Genomic DNA, 20,214 nt, shown 5'->3' with positions numbered 1-20,214 from the left:
CAGGACTTCAAACTCACAGTCTAGGCTGACACTAATATAGTGCTGGGGAAATAATGTATCTTTATCTACCTCTTGATCTCATGCCATGACCTTTCCCAAAATAATAGCCCCCAAAATCCCCTGAATAATGTGTGCAAAATACACTATGTTATTTATTTTCTTCACGATCAGCCATTCCATTTTCTTGTGTTTATTCTAAGACTCTTTCATTTGTCTTTTTTCCTACTTATTGTGGACCACCATAACTCTGAAGACGCTGATCTTTTAACGTCAGTGTTTAACATCCAGTTTTCACACCTGCACAATACTGTTGATCGCTGTAACATGTGGATTAGGATGTCTCCTTCCTTTCTCTCACACATCCCACTAGATTGCCTTTGAGAGATGATCCATTTCTAATGGCTCCCTGGGTGCTGGATACACTCTGTGTCATATCTGAATCTGAATGAGCCACAATTTAGCATTTCAAAAGTCTTGTTTGTCTGCTCATTCAGAAGGGGAGTATTCAGTTCAAACTGTGCTTCCCATGCCTCCTAAAACAATAGAACTGCTTTATTTCCCTATGACTAACAATGAGAGTTTTGCTGTTTGATCTCCTATTGACTCCTTAAACTCAGTCAGATTTGGTGCCCTAGCATGGCTTTTATTCATTCTGTCGAAATAGGTTAAACGTCTCTGCATTGAACATTGAAGGTCTCATGGCACTATTCCAAAATAAAAGGGAGTTTCTCCAGGTGTTCTGGTCAACAATCCCCCCAGATAAATTGATCATTCACGTTATGGCTGTGTAAATCACAGTGAAACATTGCTGTGTGCACTACACTTCATAGAAACATTGTGAAGTGCTTTGAGACATTCTGAACTTTATGCAAGGTTTATTATTAAGATAGATATCCACCCAAAATACAACATAGAAGCAAGTACAGACTTGCTTGCATATAACCCATTTGATAATGGATGCTCAGATTAAATACAATTGGCTGGACGCTGGTTTCAGTACATAATCGATAATGGCCTCGGTGCTCTACAATCCCCACTTTCCACTGTGAGTACTGGTATTGTAAACACAGTGGTCTTTTCTTTTTTGATTCTATTGCTGTGTTCATTAATAACTTGAGAGAGGTAGGAGTCTGCTTATGTTAAAGATCAAGAGATGTAGAATTTTGCCCACAACATATACAGTCAATTCACTTTACAGTATATTCTGTGAAGCGCTTTGAGACATCTCCAAGACGTGATAAGGCGCTATATCAAATGCAAGGTTATTATTATTAATGTCACAGGTAGAGATTATATGTACCAGGCGAATGCTGACAGATAAAAATTGGACTGTTCAGTAAATCACAGCTAAACCTGAGATCACAGCCAAGTCTGACTTGGATCTCAGGTGAGAACCATTTTCTACCAAGGGTCACTGGATGGTGATCAGGATTGGGAACCTTGACTAATTTTTTGCATCTATCCTCTTCTTTAGCTCAGGGGCACTAATGCTAGTTATGGCCCTTCTAGTGCTACTCCTGCTAATATCAGCACAAACCCTTCAGATAAATTGTTCATTTATTTTATGGCCTGCTGGGTATAAATTGATCTACAAATAAACACTTGACAAAAATTACCTGAAAAGAGATTTGGCATGCTTTAACATTGTACAAATACAAGCATCATTAATAATAATAATGAAAAGATTTTGCATTTTTCTCCAAGATGGCTCAAAAGTTCTTATAGTCATTGCTGGTCAGTGTATGGGTAAGAAAATGCAGCAGCTATTTTACAGCAAGGTCCCACAAATAACCATGATATGAATGACTACATAATCTGGAGGATTAATTACCAGGAAGAAGCTTCCTTCACTTTTCAAATAGTAAAATGGAATCTTTAACATTCATCCGAGCAGACAGAGAGCACATTAGTTCAACGTCTCATCCGAACACAGACTGGGGGTTGAACCTGGCATATTTTGCATTGTTATTCTCCATTGATTTGCATTGGACAGTAAATACCCTCCCCCGGTTTGTATATTTAGTGTTTACATTGTTTGCAACATCAGGGCCTCTGAATGACAAGAAAGGTAACAAATAAATAATTTTGGGTTGTAAATAAAGGGTCCAATCTATACTGGGGAGCCTGCTGTGCTGTGTATTGTTTTGTGTGACTTTTCATTCACTGGCAACATCCTTCTTATGTAAATACTCATCTTCCTTTAGAACCCACTGTCAACATTGACTAATGGACAAAGAATATGGACAACACAAACCCTTCTTGGTAAATGTCATGAGAATCCAATAATGATGATTTATTAAGTTCTCGAGAATACACTGAAGTAAAATTCCAGTTGTTTAACCGCTTTTATATTTTCATTGATTGACTAGAAATTAAATCTGGACTATTTCGTTGAAAAGGCTTATTATGTGTTCCTTGGCTAAGTACTTTAGTTTTGTATCAAAACTACAGCTTTCTGTTTATAACTGTTAGCCAATATTAGTACAATGAGTAGGATTTGAAATCCATTGGCTTGTCGGAGAAACAAAATCTGGTTATGAATTGCAAGTTCTGACAACTTTACACCAAGCAGTTTGAGTAAACTAATTCTAGGACGTTGTGTTCAGTGTCCTTTAAACCAGCTTGTTAAGTGCTAAGGATAGTGTTATTTATTCAGATCTATTAGGAATCCAACAACCAACCTTCTCCAAGGTGTGTGTATGTATGTGGGAAAGAGGGAGAATCAGAGGATGTTTGCATTTCAATGTGAAGTAATATTTTGCATAATGGATCAACAAACATAATATCAGTGAGCATTTTGCTTGTCTACTTTTTGTATGTACATCAATGAAACATTATTTCCTAGATGCATGGCAGTACCTCTTGCTTAGTCTTGCAGCATGCTCGTCCAGCATTACGTCCTTCTCAGTTGTCCTATTCTGTTACAGAGAGGTGAACAGAGAGATACAGAAGAAAACATCTCGAATTCCCAGCTAGGAAGCTTTGCCAGTTGATTCTTTGTAAAAACCCTCCTCAATTTGTAGTAGATTTTCCATCCCCCACCCCTCGACATCCACGTTATCCTTAGTCACCCCTCTGTTTACTGTTGAGGTGTTATGTGTAACTCTCTTTCACTCATTCCACTGCCTTGATCACTAGTTCCTGGTTAATCTCGCCAAGATTTCAGTTCTTATTGTGTATTCGAATGTGATTGCAACCTATTGTAATTGGGGCAAGGGTTTCATGGCACAGTGTGTCTAGAGTACAATATGTCAGATTTGGGAGATGTTGAACTCAAAATAAATTCAATTTCTATCTGCTTCCTGGTTAGCCTCTATTACAATTCTGTTGAGGTATCCGATCTAACTTTAGATCAATGGGTGATGGAAACTGTAAATACAAGGCCTTTTTTGCATTAGCAAACAGAGTGTTTCTGATCCTTTGATTCCAAGTGCCCTTGAGATGTGTAACCCAGCAGCATTGTTTACACTGCGGGTAGGTCAGGCACGGTCTGGTCACTGAGAACATTGTGAGCATATGCAGAACACTGGGAATGGACACTGAGAATGTGGACAGAGATCAGCAGTATACCTATGTTGCCAGGCAATACCAAAGACTCTGGAGATAATTATTCCAATATCCCATCTACTGACTATTACAATCAGATTCTAGAATAAATTACCACAGATCCAGGAGCATTTTTACTTTGCTTTCACCAAGAACAACTCAAGGCACTCCAATGAACACTGTCAAAAATTTTTACATGGACTTTTTCCTCTGTATCTAGTTTTGGAAAGGATTATTAAGCTTTCCTGTAGTGATTCATTGTTGAACCCAAAGTCCACTCATAATTATACCTATTATCTACTCTACTCTCACAATTGCACAGAACTGTACAAAATTCTTAAATTCAATCGTAATTGGTTGATTTAGGGGGACGATTGGGATTGCACTATTTTCAGTTGGTATATTTGTTTAAAGGATACAAACACTTCACTGAAATTTAGGTTGATCACTTTCAAAATCCAAACCGCGTGACCAAGCAAAGTGTCTCAGCCCCTGTCAGCATTGAGGTGTTGATTCTGCAAGCAGCACTGTTGAGTCCAATCTTTGTTTACACCTGTGGTTTACTGTAAAAAATATTCTTCAGATATAATGGCCTGGGACGTTGGTTCAAACCTGTTCTCCTACAAATTACACAGTCACTGCATTTTACAATAAACCCTGCTAAGTGCTGAGACATTTTGACGTGGTAAGGCAAAGATTATTTTTTATAGATGTAGCAGTCCAGAAAATATTCAAAACATTTTTGTAGATGTTGCTAGTGTTAAAAGTATTTGACAGCTGAGGGAAGTGGATTCTGGACAGAGAGGTGCTTCTACCTACAGGCTGGTTAGTGTATCTTTGTATCTTCAACCCATGAAAGAACATTTGAGGCGTTAACTGAAATCCACCTCAGGCAAAGTGAACAGTCCTGCAACGGGGGGTGTCTCATACTGTTCCAGAAATCCCTGTAAATGCAAGAATATTTCAGCTGTGCTCTCTAAATTAGGGTGCCCACATCTTGTAAACCAAATCCGGGAACATATATATATATATATAAAAATTTAACTCACCAAAATTGCTGATGCTGGCAGTACTGGAGAAGTTTATTGAATTAATGGCTGTGTTTCTCTGATGAGTGGAGTCCTGTAGCTCAGTGGTTAGAGCACTCGCTTTGCAAGTGAGAAACCTGAGTTCAATTCCAGGCAGAGCGAAACCTTGGGCAAGTTTCCTTACTCCACACACCTAATAATAATAATAATAATCCCTCCAAAACCAAAAACAATAATAAAATTGGTCATTTTCAATCTACGACTGTTTGTGGGACATTGTTGTGCGCAATTGGCTGCCGGGTTCGCCCACAAATATACAGTCAATTCACTTTACAGTGTATTCTGTGAAGCGCTTTGGGACGTCCTCCCGACGTGAAAAGCGCTATATCAAATGCAAGGATTATTATTATTATTATCTGCTTTAGAATTTTATTGTTCTTGCTCACTTTGTTGTTGAATTCAAGATGGGGCAAATTTGGCCAGGTGCACAATACCCCATCCAGGGATTGTCCCCAGAAATCGGAGACATATGGTCACCCTTCTCTTATTGTCTGTATAAATTGAGTATCCCTCACACAGTCTCTAGTCGTGTCAGCTATTAGGATGTAAAGTAATGAATACAAGGGCTACGTCTAACCTGCTTGTACAGACCAGCTTTGTGAATTTCACCTCACTGAACTGTGTGGATCTTTTAACAGTAGAACAACCCATAAGCAGGCCAAGGCACATGGTGACCCGTGCCTTTAGCCAGCTGTGTTGCAGAATAAGCATAGCATTAGCTTCCTCTCCAGAAATCGTATTGGGAATAACAATAACAAAATTTATAAAACCCTTTCGCATTAAATAAATGTCTCAAAAGCACTTTACAGACTAAAATTAATTCACAATAAAACAAAAGTTGCTATGGAGACAAATCTGGTAGTCAATTTGATCAGCAATGTCCTACAAACAAAAATGATTAAATAATCCACACATTTGATTTAGCACCTTAACATGTCAAAATGCCTCAAAAGCACTTAGCAGTTTTCCATAATATGTAGGGACTGTGTATCTGTAGGGAAATATGGCACTCAATTTGTGCACAGCAAAGTCCTACAAACTGCCACAAAGCGAATGACCAACTGAGCCAATGAATCAGAATTTTTGGAGTGAATTTGGTTGACAAAGGAATATGTAGAGGGCACAGTGATTATCATGAAGATTTTCTGTTTAGAATGGCACCGAAAGAACCAGGAGGGAATCAGTTTAACAAATAATAATAATAATAATCCTTGCATTTGACTTAGCGCCTTATCAAGACGTTGAGACGACTCAATGCGCTTCACAGAATATATTGTAAAGTGCAAAGAGGTTTGACTGCGTATTTTTGTAGGCAAAACTCAATAGAACTTTCAGATAAGAGTGTGGTGCTGCGTTTGGCAGCTTGCAATTTATCAGAGCCGGTGTGTGAATGTATCCTCGTCCTAGGGTAGCAGCCCTGCAGTGCATCACATTGTATAAACTGCTCTTCTGTGTTAGTTACCGTTTCAAATAAATAAATACACGTGGATGTTATTTGGAAACAATCATTCCTCTGATGTACCAGTTGTAACACTTGACAAAATGAAAAGTCACGTAAACTGCTATCTTCCCTGATTGATATGCAGAGAAATAAGATAAACCTCTCTGCGTACAAATGAATATTTAGAGATGAATGCTGAAGCTTTGCATTTCCAACTGGTGAAGCCATTGCTCAGTGGATTGGAATGTGTGTCCGAGCTGTGGGATGGAGATGGTGTTGATGCTCTCACATATTTTGGGCTGATTGTGTTGCTCACCAGAAAGTTTATTCATCTAATAAGGGCACAAACCAGTGCTTGTTGAATATCAAATGATCTAGCCAACTAGCAGATATTATCTGGGGAAGAGGGAATTGAAGGTAAGTAGGGTCTCTTTTGAGCCGAGGTAGCTCCAAGGTGATGTGTCTGGCAATGGACTATTGATTGGAATTGAGTCAACGCTTTGTGATGGTTGGTTCCTGAGCCAGGTGGGTCTGCAGTACTCCAAGGTTCTGCTGATGACAGACTAGCCAACCTGGCTCATTGACAGGACTTGGAGGGATAGACCAGTCACTGGAGGTTAGGATTCTTCCCACTGACTCCTGCTAACCCTGCAAGTCACGGGTGGTCCTTGTTGGACAAGCAGTGAGAAGCTTGCCAGACCGTTCTTGTAATGGCAAGCTATGCAGTTTTAGCTGGTTGAAGTTGGTGTCCTGTAGTTCAGTGGTGAGAGAACTTGTCTCACAAGCGAAACACCTGGGTTTGATTCCCGGCAGGGTGAAACCTTGGGCAAGTTTCCTTACTGCACATGCCTGATAATAATCCCTCAAAGAAAAAAAACAATAGATTGGTCACTTCAATCCACGACTGTTTGTGGGACACTGCTGTGCGCAATTGTCTGTCGCGTTTCGCTCACAAATATACAGACAATTTACTTTACAGTAAATTCTGTGAAGCGCTTTGAGACGTCTAGAAGACGTAATAAGGCGCTATATCAAATGCAAGGATTATTATTATTATTATTTGAACTCCAGCAGTACCTCACAGCACACTCTCAGGACTTCTGCAAATGGTGGCTTTCTGCAAATTGTGTTTAATTCTCTCCAGTATTAGGTAAGCAGGGTGTGTCCCTCCAAGGAGAGAGAGTACACTCTATTCCAGACACAGGAAAATTTCCATATGTAGGTGGCAAACGTATGTAGAACTCAGTCTGGTTCAGCTGCTTTTTTTGCATGGTGATGGATTTCTGCTTGTGTCTGAATCTTGGCTGATCACAAACAAAAACAAATATAGCATGCAATGAAGTCATATAATTGTAACTTGTATTGTGTGAAGTCATGCATACATGGTAGGCTGTCAGTTGATCCCTGGTCTGGGCTGAGTTATTTGATCTCCGGCGAAAGACTTGGAAAGTGCCATTATTGACCTCAGAGACTCTGGGCTATCAAGGGACAAGGCAGGCACATTAGGCTGGATACTCAGCGCACCACTCAAACTGTACCTTAGCATGAGTCCCAAATAGTCATGAGATGAGAGAAACATGGCTAAAGTTTGCCAACTTGTGGATCTTATGGACTGTGTAAACCTGACTTGTTAGAGCACTCGCCTCGCAAGCGTGAGACCTGGGTTCGATTCCCGGCATGGCAAAATCTTGGGCAAGTTTCCTTACTCCACACGCCTAATAATAATCCCTCCAAAACAAACAAAACAATAATAAATTGGTTATTTTCAATCCACGCCTGTTTGTGGGACACTGCTGTGCGCAATTGGCTGCCGCGGTTCGCCCACAACTATACAGTCAATTCACTTTACAGCATATTCTATGAAGCGCTTTGAGCCGTCGAGAAGACTGTGATAAGGCGCTATATCAAAATGCAAGGATTATTATTATTATTATGTTCTGACGCCACTTTACATTTGCATTTAATGCCACAGGCTGGAGAGAAGCTGCTCTGCAGGTCTGATATACAGTCAACTGCTGGCCTTTGTGGTGAAGTGACAGGTCTGGGCTTGTGAAGCACCGCCCAGTGCTGGCTGGCAACATTGTGTCATTAATGCCTGAAGGAAAATCATTTTAATCACAAGCAGAAATCTTTTCTGAAAAAGCAAACATAATAAAGCAAAACTTCAGATTAATGCCTGACAGGTTGTTAGTTCTTGGTTAGTCTTTTACATTATACATCCAGCGATGGGTGAAAGCGTGAAAAGGTTGGAGGCAACAACAACAACAAGATTCCATTTATAGAGCGCCCTTCACCTCGGGAGGACGTCCCAAGGCGCTGCACAGTTGGGTCATAACCCGAGCAGGGGGGAAATGGTCAGGGTGAGGGGAGGGAAGGGAGGGAGCGAGGAGGGGGGAAATGGTCAGGGTGAGGGGAGGGAAGGGAGGGAGGGGGGGGGAAATGGTCAGGGTGAGGGAAGGGAGGGAGAGAGGAGGGGGGAAATGGTCAGGGTGAGGTGAGGGGGGAGGGAGGGAGGGGGAGGGGGGAGCTGAAGGCACGGTCAAAGAGAAGGGTCTTGAGACCGGCCTTGAAGGAGGAAAGGGAGGAGGCGGCGAAGGCACTGGGGGATGGAGTTCCAGAGCCTCGGGGCTGAGAGGCTGAAGGCCCGACCACCGATAGAGGTGGAGAGTGCAGCCTTGGATGCTGATGGTGTCGGCGCCTGAGGCAAAGAGGCAAAGATGCATTTTAGTGAGACAGCCCCTATCTTAGAGCACTCAGTACCTCAGAGGTAGCAGGCAGTGGGAAAGTTTGTCAGACAGTGTTAACCATGGCAAGCTATGGGGTTTTAGTTGGTTGGACTCCAGCAGCACCCCAACACACATGCTGGGGTTCCCAAACCTTGGCTCTTGCCAACCTGTGTCTAATACTTTCCAGAATTACATAATCAGAATGCGTCCCTCTCGGGAGAGAGTGCGCATTCCATTCCAACAAATATCTCTGAGGTTTTCATGTGTAGGTGGGATGCATGACATTCTCAGCTTGGTTTGGATGCTCTTAAGCATAGTGATAGTTTCCGCATGTGTCACCCGGCTGACCGTAAAAAAAGGGGATAAACTTCCTGCAGCTTGTCCAGCTAGGACCAACTTATCCTTTAGGGATTTTGAATGCAGGGTTATCAGGAGCTGAATGGGAAGAATCCCTGCCTCAGTAATCGTTCTGCCCTCCACGAACTGTCGATGAACCAGACTGCTAGTCTGGTATCAACAGTGAACTGCAGATCTGCTTGGCTCAGGAACTGGACTACCAAGTCCGCCTTAGAGGGTTGATTCGAGTCAAACATTCTGTTGCCAAGTGCATCACGTTGGAGCCAGTTCAGTTCCAAAAAGACCCTACGAATTATGACTAGCCAGAGACTTTATATTGTTAGAATGCTGCTCTTCGGACCTTATTCTGCTAGCATCAGTGAGGCAATGACTTCAAGAGAGCCGAAAAATGGACAACATTTAAAATTAAAAAAATTATTTTATGTTTCACATTCAACTCATACATGGGTAACCCTCACACAATCCACAGTCAAACAATATAAATATACAGTCAGTCCACTTTACAGAATATGCTGTGAAGCCCTTTGAGACATTTCAATGACATTATAAGTCGCTCTATCAAATGCGACGATTGTTATTTATTATTATAATCGTTGAGTCTATAACATGATCTAAAAACAAATTGCATGAATACTTGAAGAAAAATATTAATGGGTAGGGGAGTAGGACAGTAAGATTAGTGTAGGTAATTCTGTGGGGTGGAGGGAGATGAATGTAGCCCATACAGTACCAGTACAGACAAAACTTTGTTTTTTGTCAGCTGGGTATCTAACACATGTGGAACCCATCACTATGCTTAAGATTATCCAGACCAGACATAGAGATCTGCATATGTACACAACCTACACATGGAAAGTTCCCAGTCTGGAATGGAGTGCGCAGTCCATCCCTAGAGGAATGTATACTGCATACATAATTCTGTCACAGGTTGGCAAGGTTCATTGCAAAGGCCAGAGTGTACATTAAGGTATAATTGGAGTTTATCCAGGTAAAACCAATGAGAGCACTGTCTGGCAAGCTTCTCTCTGCTTGTTCAGCTGGGACCATCATACCCGTTAGGGCTGTAGTTTGCAGAGTTAACAGGAGTCGAGTGGAAAGAATTCCAGTCCCATCGCTTGTTTTCCCCAATCCCACCCGCACCCGTCCGACAGGCAAAGTCTTAAACAATGTAATTCCGCACCGCCCCCTCCTCCTTTCTGCTCCACTTTTATTTATTGAGCTCCTCCATGCTGGAGATTTCTGGCGGGGGGGAGGGGCTGTGGTAGTGGTGGGGGGGGCACGGGGGGGTGGGGAGTGGAGGAGGGGAATGATTTGTAGAGATAGAATTAGAAAAACGCTGGAAAAAAAGTTTCACTGCAGAGCATTCAGAAATCAGCATTAATCTCGCCTTTTGGGAGGGGGGGGGACATCATCACAAGGGCTGTGTGTGCGTGATTGGTGGGTCGGGAGGATGGGCACATTACAGCTTGCTCCTTTAGTCAACAAAAGCAGACATGGGTGGGGGGGGTGGTGGGTGATATTCTGCCAGCATTTTTTTAGGGGAGGGCGGGGAGCATGTGGAGTCCTGTAGCTCAGTGGTTAGAGCACTCGCTTTACAAGCGAGAGACCTGAGTTCAATTCCAGGCAGAGGGCGAAACCTTGGGCAAGTTTCCTTACTCCACACAGTGCCTAATAATAATCCCTCCAAAACCAAAAACAATAATAAATTGGTCACTTTCAATCTACAACTGTTTGTGGGACATTGCTGTGCGCAATTGGCTGCCGCGTTCGCCCGCAAATATACGGTCAATTCACTTTACAGTATATTCTGTGAAGCGCTTTGGGACGTCCTTCTGACGTGAAAAGCGCTATAACAAATGCAAGGATTATTATTATTATTATTATCGTCAGCCCATCCAAGTCTTGCCAATGACTTGGACCAGGCCAGCCTATTATCAGACATGCCTGGTTGAGGCACTGGACTACTGAGACCAGCAGAGGCGGTTGACTGGAATCTGATATTCGATTGCGTAGCATGAGAGGCAGCAGTGTTATTTCGCTGGGGAGGGGGAGAGGGGGAGGAGGCCTGATGGAGAACCAGAACTGGTGGGTGAATGAAGCAGATTTGATCAGAATAAATTAGCTGGCTTGTGTGGAGTGGAATGCCAGTGCAGTGTTGACAGGTTAAATAGACCGTCCCTGTGCTGTAAACTCTAGGATTCCATGATTCTGTATGACCTTTTTAGTACTAACTGTAGTTGCCCTGCCAACCCACACCTTGGCACAGTCAACTGAGGTGTGTCTCCCTCTGGGGAGAAATTGCACACTCCAAAACTGGCAAAGAGAAACTCTGCTTTTATGACTTCTCAAACTAGAAAGAAACTAGAGTCTCTTAACCACTTCATGAGGTTTCTGCACATGTCAGACTCCCTGGCTGACAACACGAAAGTAACAAATAAATCCAACATTATCCAACACTGAGCAATAACAAACTCAGCTTTGCTTAACTCCATTTTACAAAAGAACAGGCTTTCTGTGCTGCAGCTCATCCAAAACTCACCGCCTGCATTTTCACTCACACCAAACTTCGCATGCCCATCACTCCAGTGCTCACTAGTCTCCATTATGTAGACAGAGTACTGTAGTATACTGGTTAAAGCACGCACCTCACAAGCGAGAGGACATGGGTTTGATTACCAGCGGGGCGAAACCTTAGGCAAGTTTCCTTACTCCACATGCCTCTGTTTACTTAGCAGTAGGTAGGAACCTGGTTGTTAGTCGATTAGCGAATCACTCTCCAGCGGTAATAATCTCTTAAAAAAATGTTTATAATAATAATAATTTGGTCACTGAATCTACGACTTTGTGGGACACTTGTGCGAATTTGCCTGCTGTGTTTTGAACACAAAATACACAGTCAATTCACTTTACGGTATATTCTGTGAAGCATTTTGGTCATTCACTTCATGGCTGTTTGTGGGACATCGATGTATGCAAATTGGCTGCCATGTTTGCTTATAAAATGCACAGATACTATACCTTTGAGTCATCTTCCTGTGTAATATATCCCATATCAAATGCAATGATTATTATCATGTTAATAACATAAACCAGCTGGAATCTGTCTCGACAGTGTCACTCTAACCCATGCAGACAATGGAGGAAGCCTTCAGCAGTAAATAAAAACTTGTTGGATCATTTTCTCTCCAGGAAGTCTCTCCAAGATGTAAAGTGGAGACCTTGTAATTAAAGGGGTAGTGTTCAAAGATTCATTTCCTTCAACTAAATGTTTTAAAAAAAAACTTGGCAACGTTCTCAGTCATTTGTCAGGAAGGTCTTTTATTGGAAACAGACAGTATACAACAGCAGTATCCAGCTACAGTACAGTTACACCCTTGGGCTGTCAGCAGCCTTGTTTTTTAAATTAAATAATTTGGATATCCAAGGTTAACTTAACCAACGTTAAAATTGAATATAGGACATTGCTATTTATATCAATGCACTTCTAAGATTAAAGTAGCACTTTGTAATTTCTGATCTGCTAATGTACCTTTTTCAACTTTTGGTTAGCTAGGTTTTTTTTTGTTTCTTCTCCTGTTTCTTGCCTACCAAATTTCTCCTTTACTCGCCCCCATTGCTCAGCCAGCTCGGGCTTTCTGCACATCCACCATCGATCGCTGTGCTTTCAGCCACTGCGCCCCAAACTCCCAGCGTCAATCTCTCCTCCTTGGTTCCTCTTTGCCCATCTTCAGATCACAGGGTAAAAAATGCAGGAGGCACAAATGGGATTCTCCAATATTTAATCTCATCAATGGTACAATACAACACAAGTTATATTCATATAGTGCCTTTCATGTGGAGAGGATGCCTCAAAGCACTTAAAGGTAAGTGGATATGCGTCAAACACTGACCCATGGATACTTTGGATATACATTATGCACCGTCTTCTTCCACCGTGCTGGAATCTACAAACTCCAGAAAATTGCAACTGAAAATATTTTTTTTAACTCTTTGCAGGTTTTCGGCCTGTTGGTGTGGGCGTTAATAGCCGGTACTGAGTACTTTGCCGTCTCCGCCTTTGGCTGGGTAATGTTTGTGGCAGTTTTCTACTGGGTGCTTACAGTCTTCCTTTTGATCTTCTACATCACTGCGGCTTACACCAAGATACCACAGGTGCCCTGGACTACAGTGGTGAGTGCTCTTAACATTTTATTACAGTTCACACCTGGCTCATCTCCTCTGGAACTCTGCCCACTCCTCTGTCTCTGTCTCTCTCTCTAGATTCTTTCAAGTCCTGCCTCTAAACCTGCATCTTTGACTCCAAGACGTTATCCTATTATGTGAAGTGCATTATATAAATTCAGGGTGTTGCAGTTGGCATTTCTCTATCCTCTGCGGAAGTTTATAAAAGTATCCCCCTCGTCTTACTCCAGTTTTCTTCCATCCTCTCCCGAAGGCCTTGACTGCTACTGGGGTAAAACTACAGTGACTCAAGTGGCCTTTTTCACGTGTTGTCAGACTGTCCAACCATGGGAGAACTTCACAGTCAAGCCAGATCCTCCCTTTATCTGACGTTATAATAATAATAATAATAATCCTTGCATTTGATATAGTGCTTTTCACGTCGGGAGGACGTCCCAAAGCGCTTCACAGAACACACTGTAAAGTGAATTGACTGTATATTTGTGGGCGAACGCGGCAGCCAATTGCGCACAGCAATGTCCCACAAACAGTCGTAGATTGAAAATGACCAATTTATTATTGTTTTTGGTTTTGGAGGGATTATTATTAGGTGTGTGGAGTAAGGAAACTTGCCCAAGATTTCGCCCTCTGCCTGGAATTGAACTCAGGTCTCTCGCTTGCAAAGCGAGTGCTCTAACCACTGAGCTACAGGACTCCGACGTTGCTAACTTGTGGCTTCCCTGTTAAATCTTAATCATTCTATGGATGTGCCTTGGTGATCTATGATCATGTCACTAAAAGCACAAGAAAACAAAACACACAGAAGATGGATTTTGACAACCATTTTATGGCTTGTATCTGACATAAGAGCAAGCGATGTGTCACATACAAATTTGAAAGATATAGTTAAATGTACGGTTAGAATTTTTAAAATAGCTATTGCATAACAACCATCAGATAATTGTGTGTCCCGTAGCGTAGTGGTTAGCTGACGCGCCTCGATTCCCGGGTGGGGCGAAACCATTGGCAAGTTTCCTTACTCACACTTTCTAGGGTACGTTAGTAGCTAAGTGATCAAGAGGAGGAATCCTGATTTGTTTTATTTCCTTAGTCCCACACACTGAAGCCACCCACACCAGTAATTTCACATCTATTAAAAATGTAGTTGATTTATCTCTTTGATTACCACTTTGACCACCTCTTGCCTATGAAATCCCACCTCCTACCTTCTATTCAGTGTGGGCTCTAACTCCATCTATGTATCGGTCTTTAGATTCTCCTGTGTGAAAGCTATCTGTATATATATATATATGATCATAGAAATTCAGAGTGCAGAAGGAGGCCATTCGGCCCATCAAATCTGCCCTGGTTCTCAGAGCAAGGTGTTCATTCAATCCTCCTGCCCTGCCTTATCCCCATATCCCACATGAGTGCAAATTATTATTGTTGTCTAACCCCATCCTTGTGAAGTGCTCTTAGATCTTTATCCTATATGAAGGCAACTAAAAAAGATAATTTGTTGTTTCAAAAGGAATGAATAATCACTGGCCTTTAAATACCCCACCCACCATCCCCCTGTCAATGAAGCCCTTTGATTCCTTTTGACCATATTATTAGTTGACATGCTAATTAGCACGGGTGATATCATCATTTGTGGGGTTGATGCAATGTGCTAATTATGGTATTTCCACCCCCTGTACATTTGTGTCTCAAAGTGGGATTACAGTCCCACCTAGTGACCTACTGTGATATTACAGCAATACAACGTAAAGCATTGCATTAGTACAATATTCCTTGATTCTGTTTGCAAAATCTTATAGGTTTTTCACACTGGAAAGGATAATCAGTGCCAATCATCCAGATATATAATACCTAACAGCTATCAATCCCAAAATCTTGTTGATTTTCTTCATCATGTCTTTCTTTTGGAAAAAAAGTAACAGAAGCCTTTAGAGATCCACATTGCCATTGAACCCCGGCCATTTAGATACTGAGAAATTAAATTACCTTGAGAGAAATGTATCTATTTTTACATGATGTAATAATTTATACATTTAACCACACTGGTTTTACGTTAATAATAATCTGTTTTAATTGCAGGGTTTGTGCTTTAACGCCAGTGCTGCTCTGTTTTACCTTATTGCCTCTATTGTGGACGCAGTTTCAGTTAAACAGGCTGCTCAAGGCTCTTTGAACTACAATAACTGGGCAGCATCTTCGGTGAGTGATCATAACCAGTAAACTCCTGATAACTCATTGCTCCAAGTGAAAAAGCCTCATTGACAAGTTATCAGGAGTGGTGAGTTAGGCATGTATACATAAATAAATGCAGCTTGAATATTGACAGCATAATGACTTAAGTGGTTAATCCAGGGTGGAGTTATCAGGAGGTAACTATTTCCTTCTAAAGGACGTCCTCCCAATGTGAAAGGCACTATGCAAATGTAATGTTGTTGTTGTTATATCTTAGTTGGAGCTCCAAGGGTGCGTCAAACAGGTTGAAACATTTACCCCTATTTGCCACTACAACTGCTCCAAACTGACTATATTCCAGTAAGTGCTGGAGTCAGTGAGATCTTCTGATGAATTACTCTTCACCTTGGGCTGATTGAGGGTCATGTGGAGTCTCACTCCGTAGCTGAATTCTCTGCACCTTCCTTTTGCCAAGTTGTCCAGGAGCTTACTACCCCCAGTGTTTGTCTCCGTTTGTCCGAGGATCTTGAACAGAAAATAACAGGAATTATTATGTTAAAATAATAATATTACACTGTACTGTATGTTACTTTTCAAAGATAACATAATTACGCTGTTATTTAGTTTTCAGCCTATCTTGCTTTAATATTACAGTTGATTCATTTTACAGTATATTCTGCAAAGCTCTTTGAGACATCTCAATGACGTGATAAGACACTATATCAAATGCAAGGATTATTATCATTATTACTATTATTATACCATTAGCTGATACAACCTGATCATGCATATTTTAACAATTATTATCAAAAATAGTATATTTCAGTAAGTTTAAATGAACTGAAATGCATTTTTTCTCTCTTACAGTTTTTCGCTTTCATTGTGACGCTCTGCTATTCTGGAAATACATTTCTTAGTTTTCAGACTTGGAGATCCAAGGACGAAGGCCCTTAATATGAAAGTGTTTTGAAACCATCTCTTGATAACTGGAAAGAAATACCATGGACAAATGAAATTTGAAGAGTCCCCTTTAGAAGTGAAAGTTTGTGAAGATGATGCACTATTATGGTGGCTAATTTGGCTCAGTGTTAGTTACATTCCATTTGTTAGTTACATTCCAGCAGTTTATTTAAGACATGCTGTTGAAAAATCTACTTATTACATTAGATTGTGAACTTATCTTTTTGTTTAATATATTCAAAAAGTGTCAAAGTGGTCCACGATTTTACCACTGAATTCTACTTTGTGTGTGATGCGTTCCCAATTAGTAATACAAGAATACAAGGCAGGAGCTAGCACCAGCATATGCTCAATGGCCAAATGTCCTCTTGCACTGTCATTCTTGTGCTACTAAACATTGGAGAAGCTTTGTTACGTATCATTGCTGTTGTGACTGCTCTTTGTACAAAGTTCTCAGTTATTTGTGGAAAGCAGTTTGCTGACCATGGCATCTAAAATGTGGTGATGTCCAGTTCCCCCCCATTGTAGGGATTAGTTTGTGTTGCGTAGCTTGTGAATGTATGGTTTGTTATAAAAAAATTCTGAACTGTTCCCTTCCTTTTCTCCTCTCTCACTGTGAGCAGGTTGTTACCATCAGAAATCATGACTGTGGCACACGATGTTTGCTGATAAATTATTTTTTAACCCATTTGGTTTTTCTCTTATGTTTGCCTTGGGCCTACTGACCAATATGTAGCCAAAAACAGCTGTGAAAGCTGAAACTCTTGAGTTGAGAACTATTCCGTGGCTGTGTGGGAGAAATGCTGCACTTGCAGCATAGCAAGCCAATTGTCAATCCATCTATCTCTACAGTATTGGCCACAGTCAGACCCTTTTGCCACCATCAATATCAAGTTGTAACTTTTTTCTTCACAATGTGGCTGCTCGTAATTTGTACTACACATTCACACCGTGCTCATCTCTGCACAGCCTCCGTGTCCATGGCAGGGGGGGGGCTGCAATTGTCTATTAGAACTATTGCCAGTACTCTGTGATTGCTAAATAGGATGTATGCTTACTTTGTGGAGTCCTGTAGCTCAGTGGTTAGAGCACTCGCTTTGCAAGTGAGAGACCCGAGTTCAATTCCAGGCAGAGGGCGAAACCTTGGGTAAGTTTCCTTACTCCACACGCCTAATAATAATCCCTCCAAAAAAACAAAAACAATAATAAATTGGTCATTTTCAATCCATGACTGTCTGTGGGACATTGCTGTGCGCAATTGGCTGCTGCGTTTGCCCACAAATATACAGTCAATTCACTTGACAGTATATTCTGTGAAGCGCTTTGGGACGTCGAGAAGACGTGAAAAGCGCTATATCAAATGCAAGGATTATTATTATTATTTAGTATTATTACTATGATTGGAAGACAGGTAATAGCACCTCAAGGCTCCTCATTCAGTAACTGAACTGAGGACATCAATAGCACGTCCTGCACATAAGTGTGCAGGAAGTGATATCAGCAAAGCTTCCTGTTCACACTTTGGAATATGTAAAAAACTGATGTCAACAATGAACTGAAATTTCGAAAGTCGACTATTTTGCAATGCGGGGATACCGACTAGTCAGTGCCAGGAGCCAGGGATACTGTGCTACCATTAATAGTGTGGGTCCACAGTAGACTAAGCCAACCCGGATTCAATGAGATTAAGTTCCAAAAGCCCTCTAGTTCTCCACAGAATTCCACAAAAGGGAATCCTGGCAAAATTCCTGTTGATCAATGGGAAATTCCTTATTACAACAACAATAACTTGCATTTATAAACGCCTTTCACTTAGCATAGCGTCTTGAAGCACTTACAAATAACTTACCGATAAGAAATAAGCCAAATGGAACTGTCATATAGCTTTCAGTGAAGTGTTTATTTAAAAGCTGGCACTTGTTACAGAATGCATGTCTGAAATCTAAGTAATGACGTTTAAATCTCCCTGGTGGAATATATGCAATCCTGCAGGTCTGCCAAGTCTCACTCATTTGATTTCACAATGTGGCTTACAACAACAACAATAAGTTGCATTTATATAGCGCCCTCCACGCCAGTCGGTGTCTCAGAGCACTTAACAATGGCGGAGACTGAGGCCGAGCCAGGGGGAGGGGGAAGGTGACCGTAGGCACAGTCGAAGAGGAAGGTCTTCAGGATTTTTATTTTAAAATATTTTATATTTGGTTTCATGTTACTTTTTAAAAGAAACATTTTCAATGGCCTTAAAGTGGAGGCCCTCTTGATCATAAATCTCACTGCGACCACTTCTCCACAGTGTACTTCTGTCTTCTTGGATTGTGAATGCAAGTTTACAAAATATAATAATCCTTGCATTTAATGCAATGCCTTATCATACCATCAAGATGTTCAAAGCCTTGGACGGGATTTAGAGTTGCCTATTTGTAGGTGAACATTGTGGTCAATATGCACAAAGCAGTGAACCACAAACAGCCATGAAGTGAATGGACAGTTTTATCTGGGAGATTGTTGGCCAGACCAATTGAACAGGCCCACGGGACCTCAGTTTAACACCTTACCTGAAGAAAGAAACCTGTGATAGATTGGTCCAGCATTGCACTGGAGTGGTAGCCTAGACTGTAAGTTCAACAAACCATGGAAAACTGACTTTCAAGTCATTTTAAATTAGTTGCTAAGGAATCATTGCTATGATGCATTACTGAGCAAACTCACTATTTCTGTGAAAATAATTTCAGAAAGTGTCTTTAGAACAAGGACACCATCCAAATTATTACTGTAAGCAGTACTGCTCCCCCCCCCCATCTTCTTCATGGTACTAATTTTAAGTTGATGTGGGATCAGCTCTTCACTCTTCCAGGTTGATAAAATGAACAACCCTTTTTTCACAAACACAGAGTAGTCAGAATATGGATTGCCCTGCCAGGAGTGGTAGTTGAGGCAAAGTCAATAAGGACCTTCAAGAGGGAACTAGACAGAAACCTTTAAAAGAGTCAGCTACGCGAATATGGAGAAAAGGCATGTAAGTGGAACTGAAAGTTTTGCTCTTGAGGAAGCCAGCACAGCCACAAGAGATTGAATGGCTTTCCTCTATGTGGTGGAAGTCTATGGTTCTATGACTGAACCTGCTTTGAGGAGTTCCCTCTGGTAAAGCCAAACATATCTATTGTAATCCAAGGAACTGTTGATGGTTGACCACCTCATCTGACTCACCAATTGGATCTGAAGGTGTTGCATGTCCCCAGCCCTTTGGGCCAAAACCCTAACATATATGTATCATGCTGCGTGGTAACTATTTCTAGAATTGAGAAAAGGAGGATAAAAAAAATGTTCATTGTTAGATATAATGTCAATATGAACTTTCCAGCAGGTCCCAAATATCCCACGGTCTTAGCCTTAAGACCCATGGAGGATAAAGTTAATGACTTTTCATAACTATCTTTGACATTAAACATCAACCACTAGGTGGCAACACACCTTCAAGTACATGGTTTGTACCTTTTCAGATCCTTGTTGCTATTATGGATTTCATTTTGAAACAAATCAAGTGCAAATGTAAACTATACAATGGCTTCCAAGGTTTGTTTTGTTAATGTTTTTACAGGGTTGATCTGCCAAGAAGGAACAATATTCTCACACTTTCACTACACAAATTAACGTTACACAAGTTAGCTTTTTACCAAGTGAGTGCCCCAGGTCTGAGGCCTCTTGGGTGTGCTAGAAAGTGTCAGACTGGAATTCAGGC

The 20,214-nt window shown here is 41.3% G+C and overlaps 1 protein-coding gene across 1 annotated transcript in view; it reads left to right on the top strand.

Annotated features, from left to right (window-relative positions):
• cmtm8b (CKLF-like MARVEL transmembrane domain containing 8b) overlaps nt 1–17,179 on the top strand; it is a 28,758-nt gene extending 11,579 nt beyond the window's left edge. The window contains exons 2-4 of the mRNA XM_007897559.2: nt 13,155–13,328; nt 15,420–15,539; nt 16,380–17,179. Coding sequence (XP_007895750.1) covers nt 13,155–13,328; nt 15,420–15,539; nt 16,380–16,466 — 381 coding nt within the window. The 3' untranslated portion in view covers nt 16,467–17,179. The remainder of the gene's footprint in view (nt 1–13,154; nt 13,329–15,419; nt 15,540–16,379) is intronic.
• Nucleotides 17,180–20,214: the final 3,035 nt, after the last annotated feature.

This window comes from Callorhinchus milii, unplaced genomic scaffold (genome assembly GCF_018977255.1).
Source record: "Callorhinchus milii isolate IMCB2004 unplaced genomic scaffold, IMCB_Cmil_1.0 Scaffold2, whole genome shotgun sequence".
Classification (NCBI taxonomy): Eukaryota; Metazoa; Chordata; class Chondrichthyes; order Chimaeriformes; family Callorhinchidae; genus Callorhinchus; species Callorhinchus milii.
The sequence above is the reverse complement of the archived record's forward strand: the minus strand, read 5'-3'. Positions and strand labels throughout refer to the sequence as shown.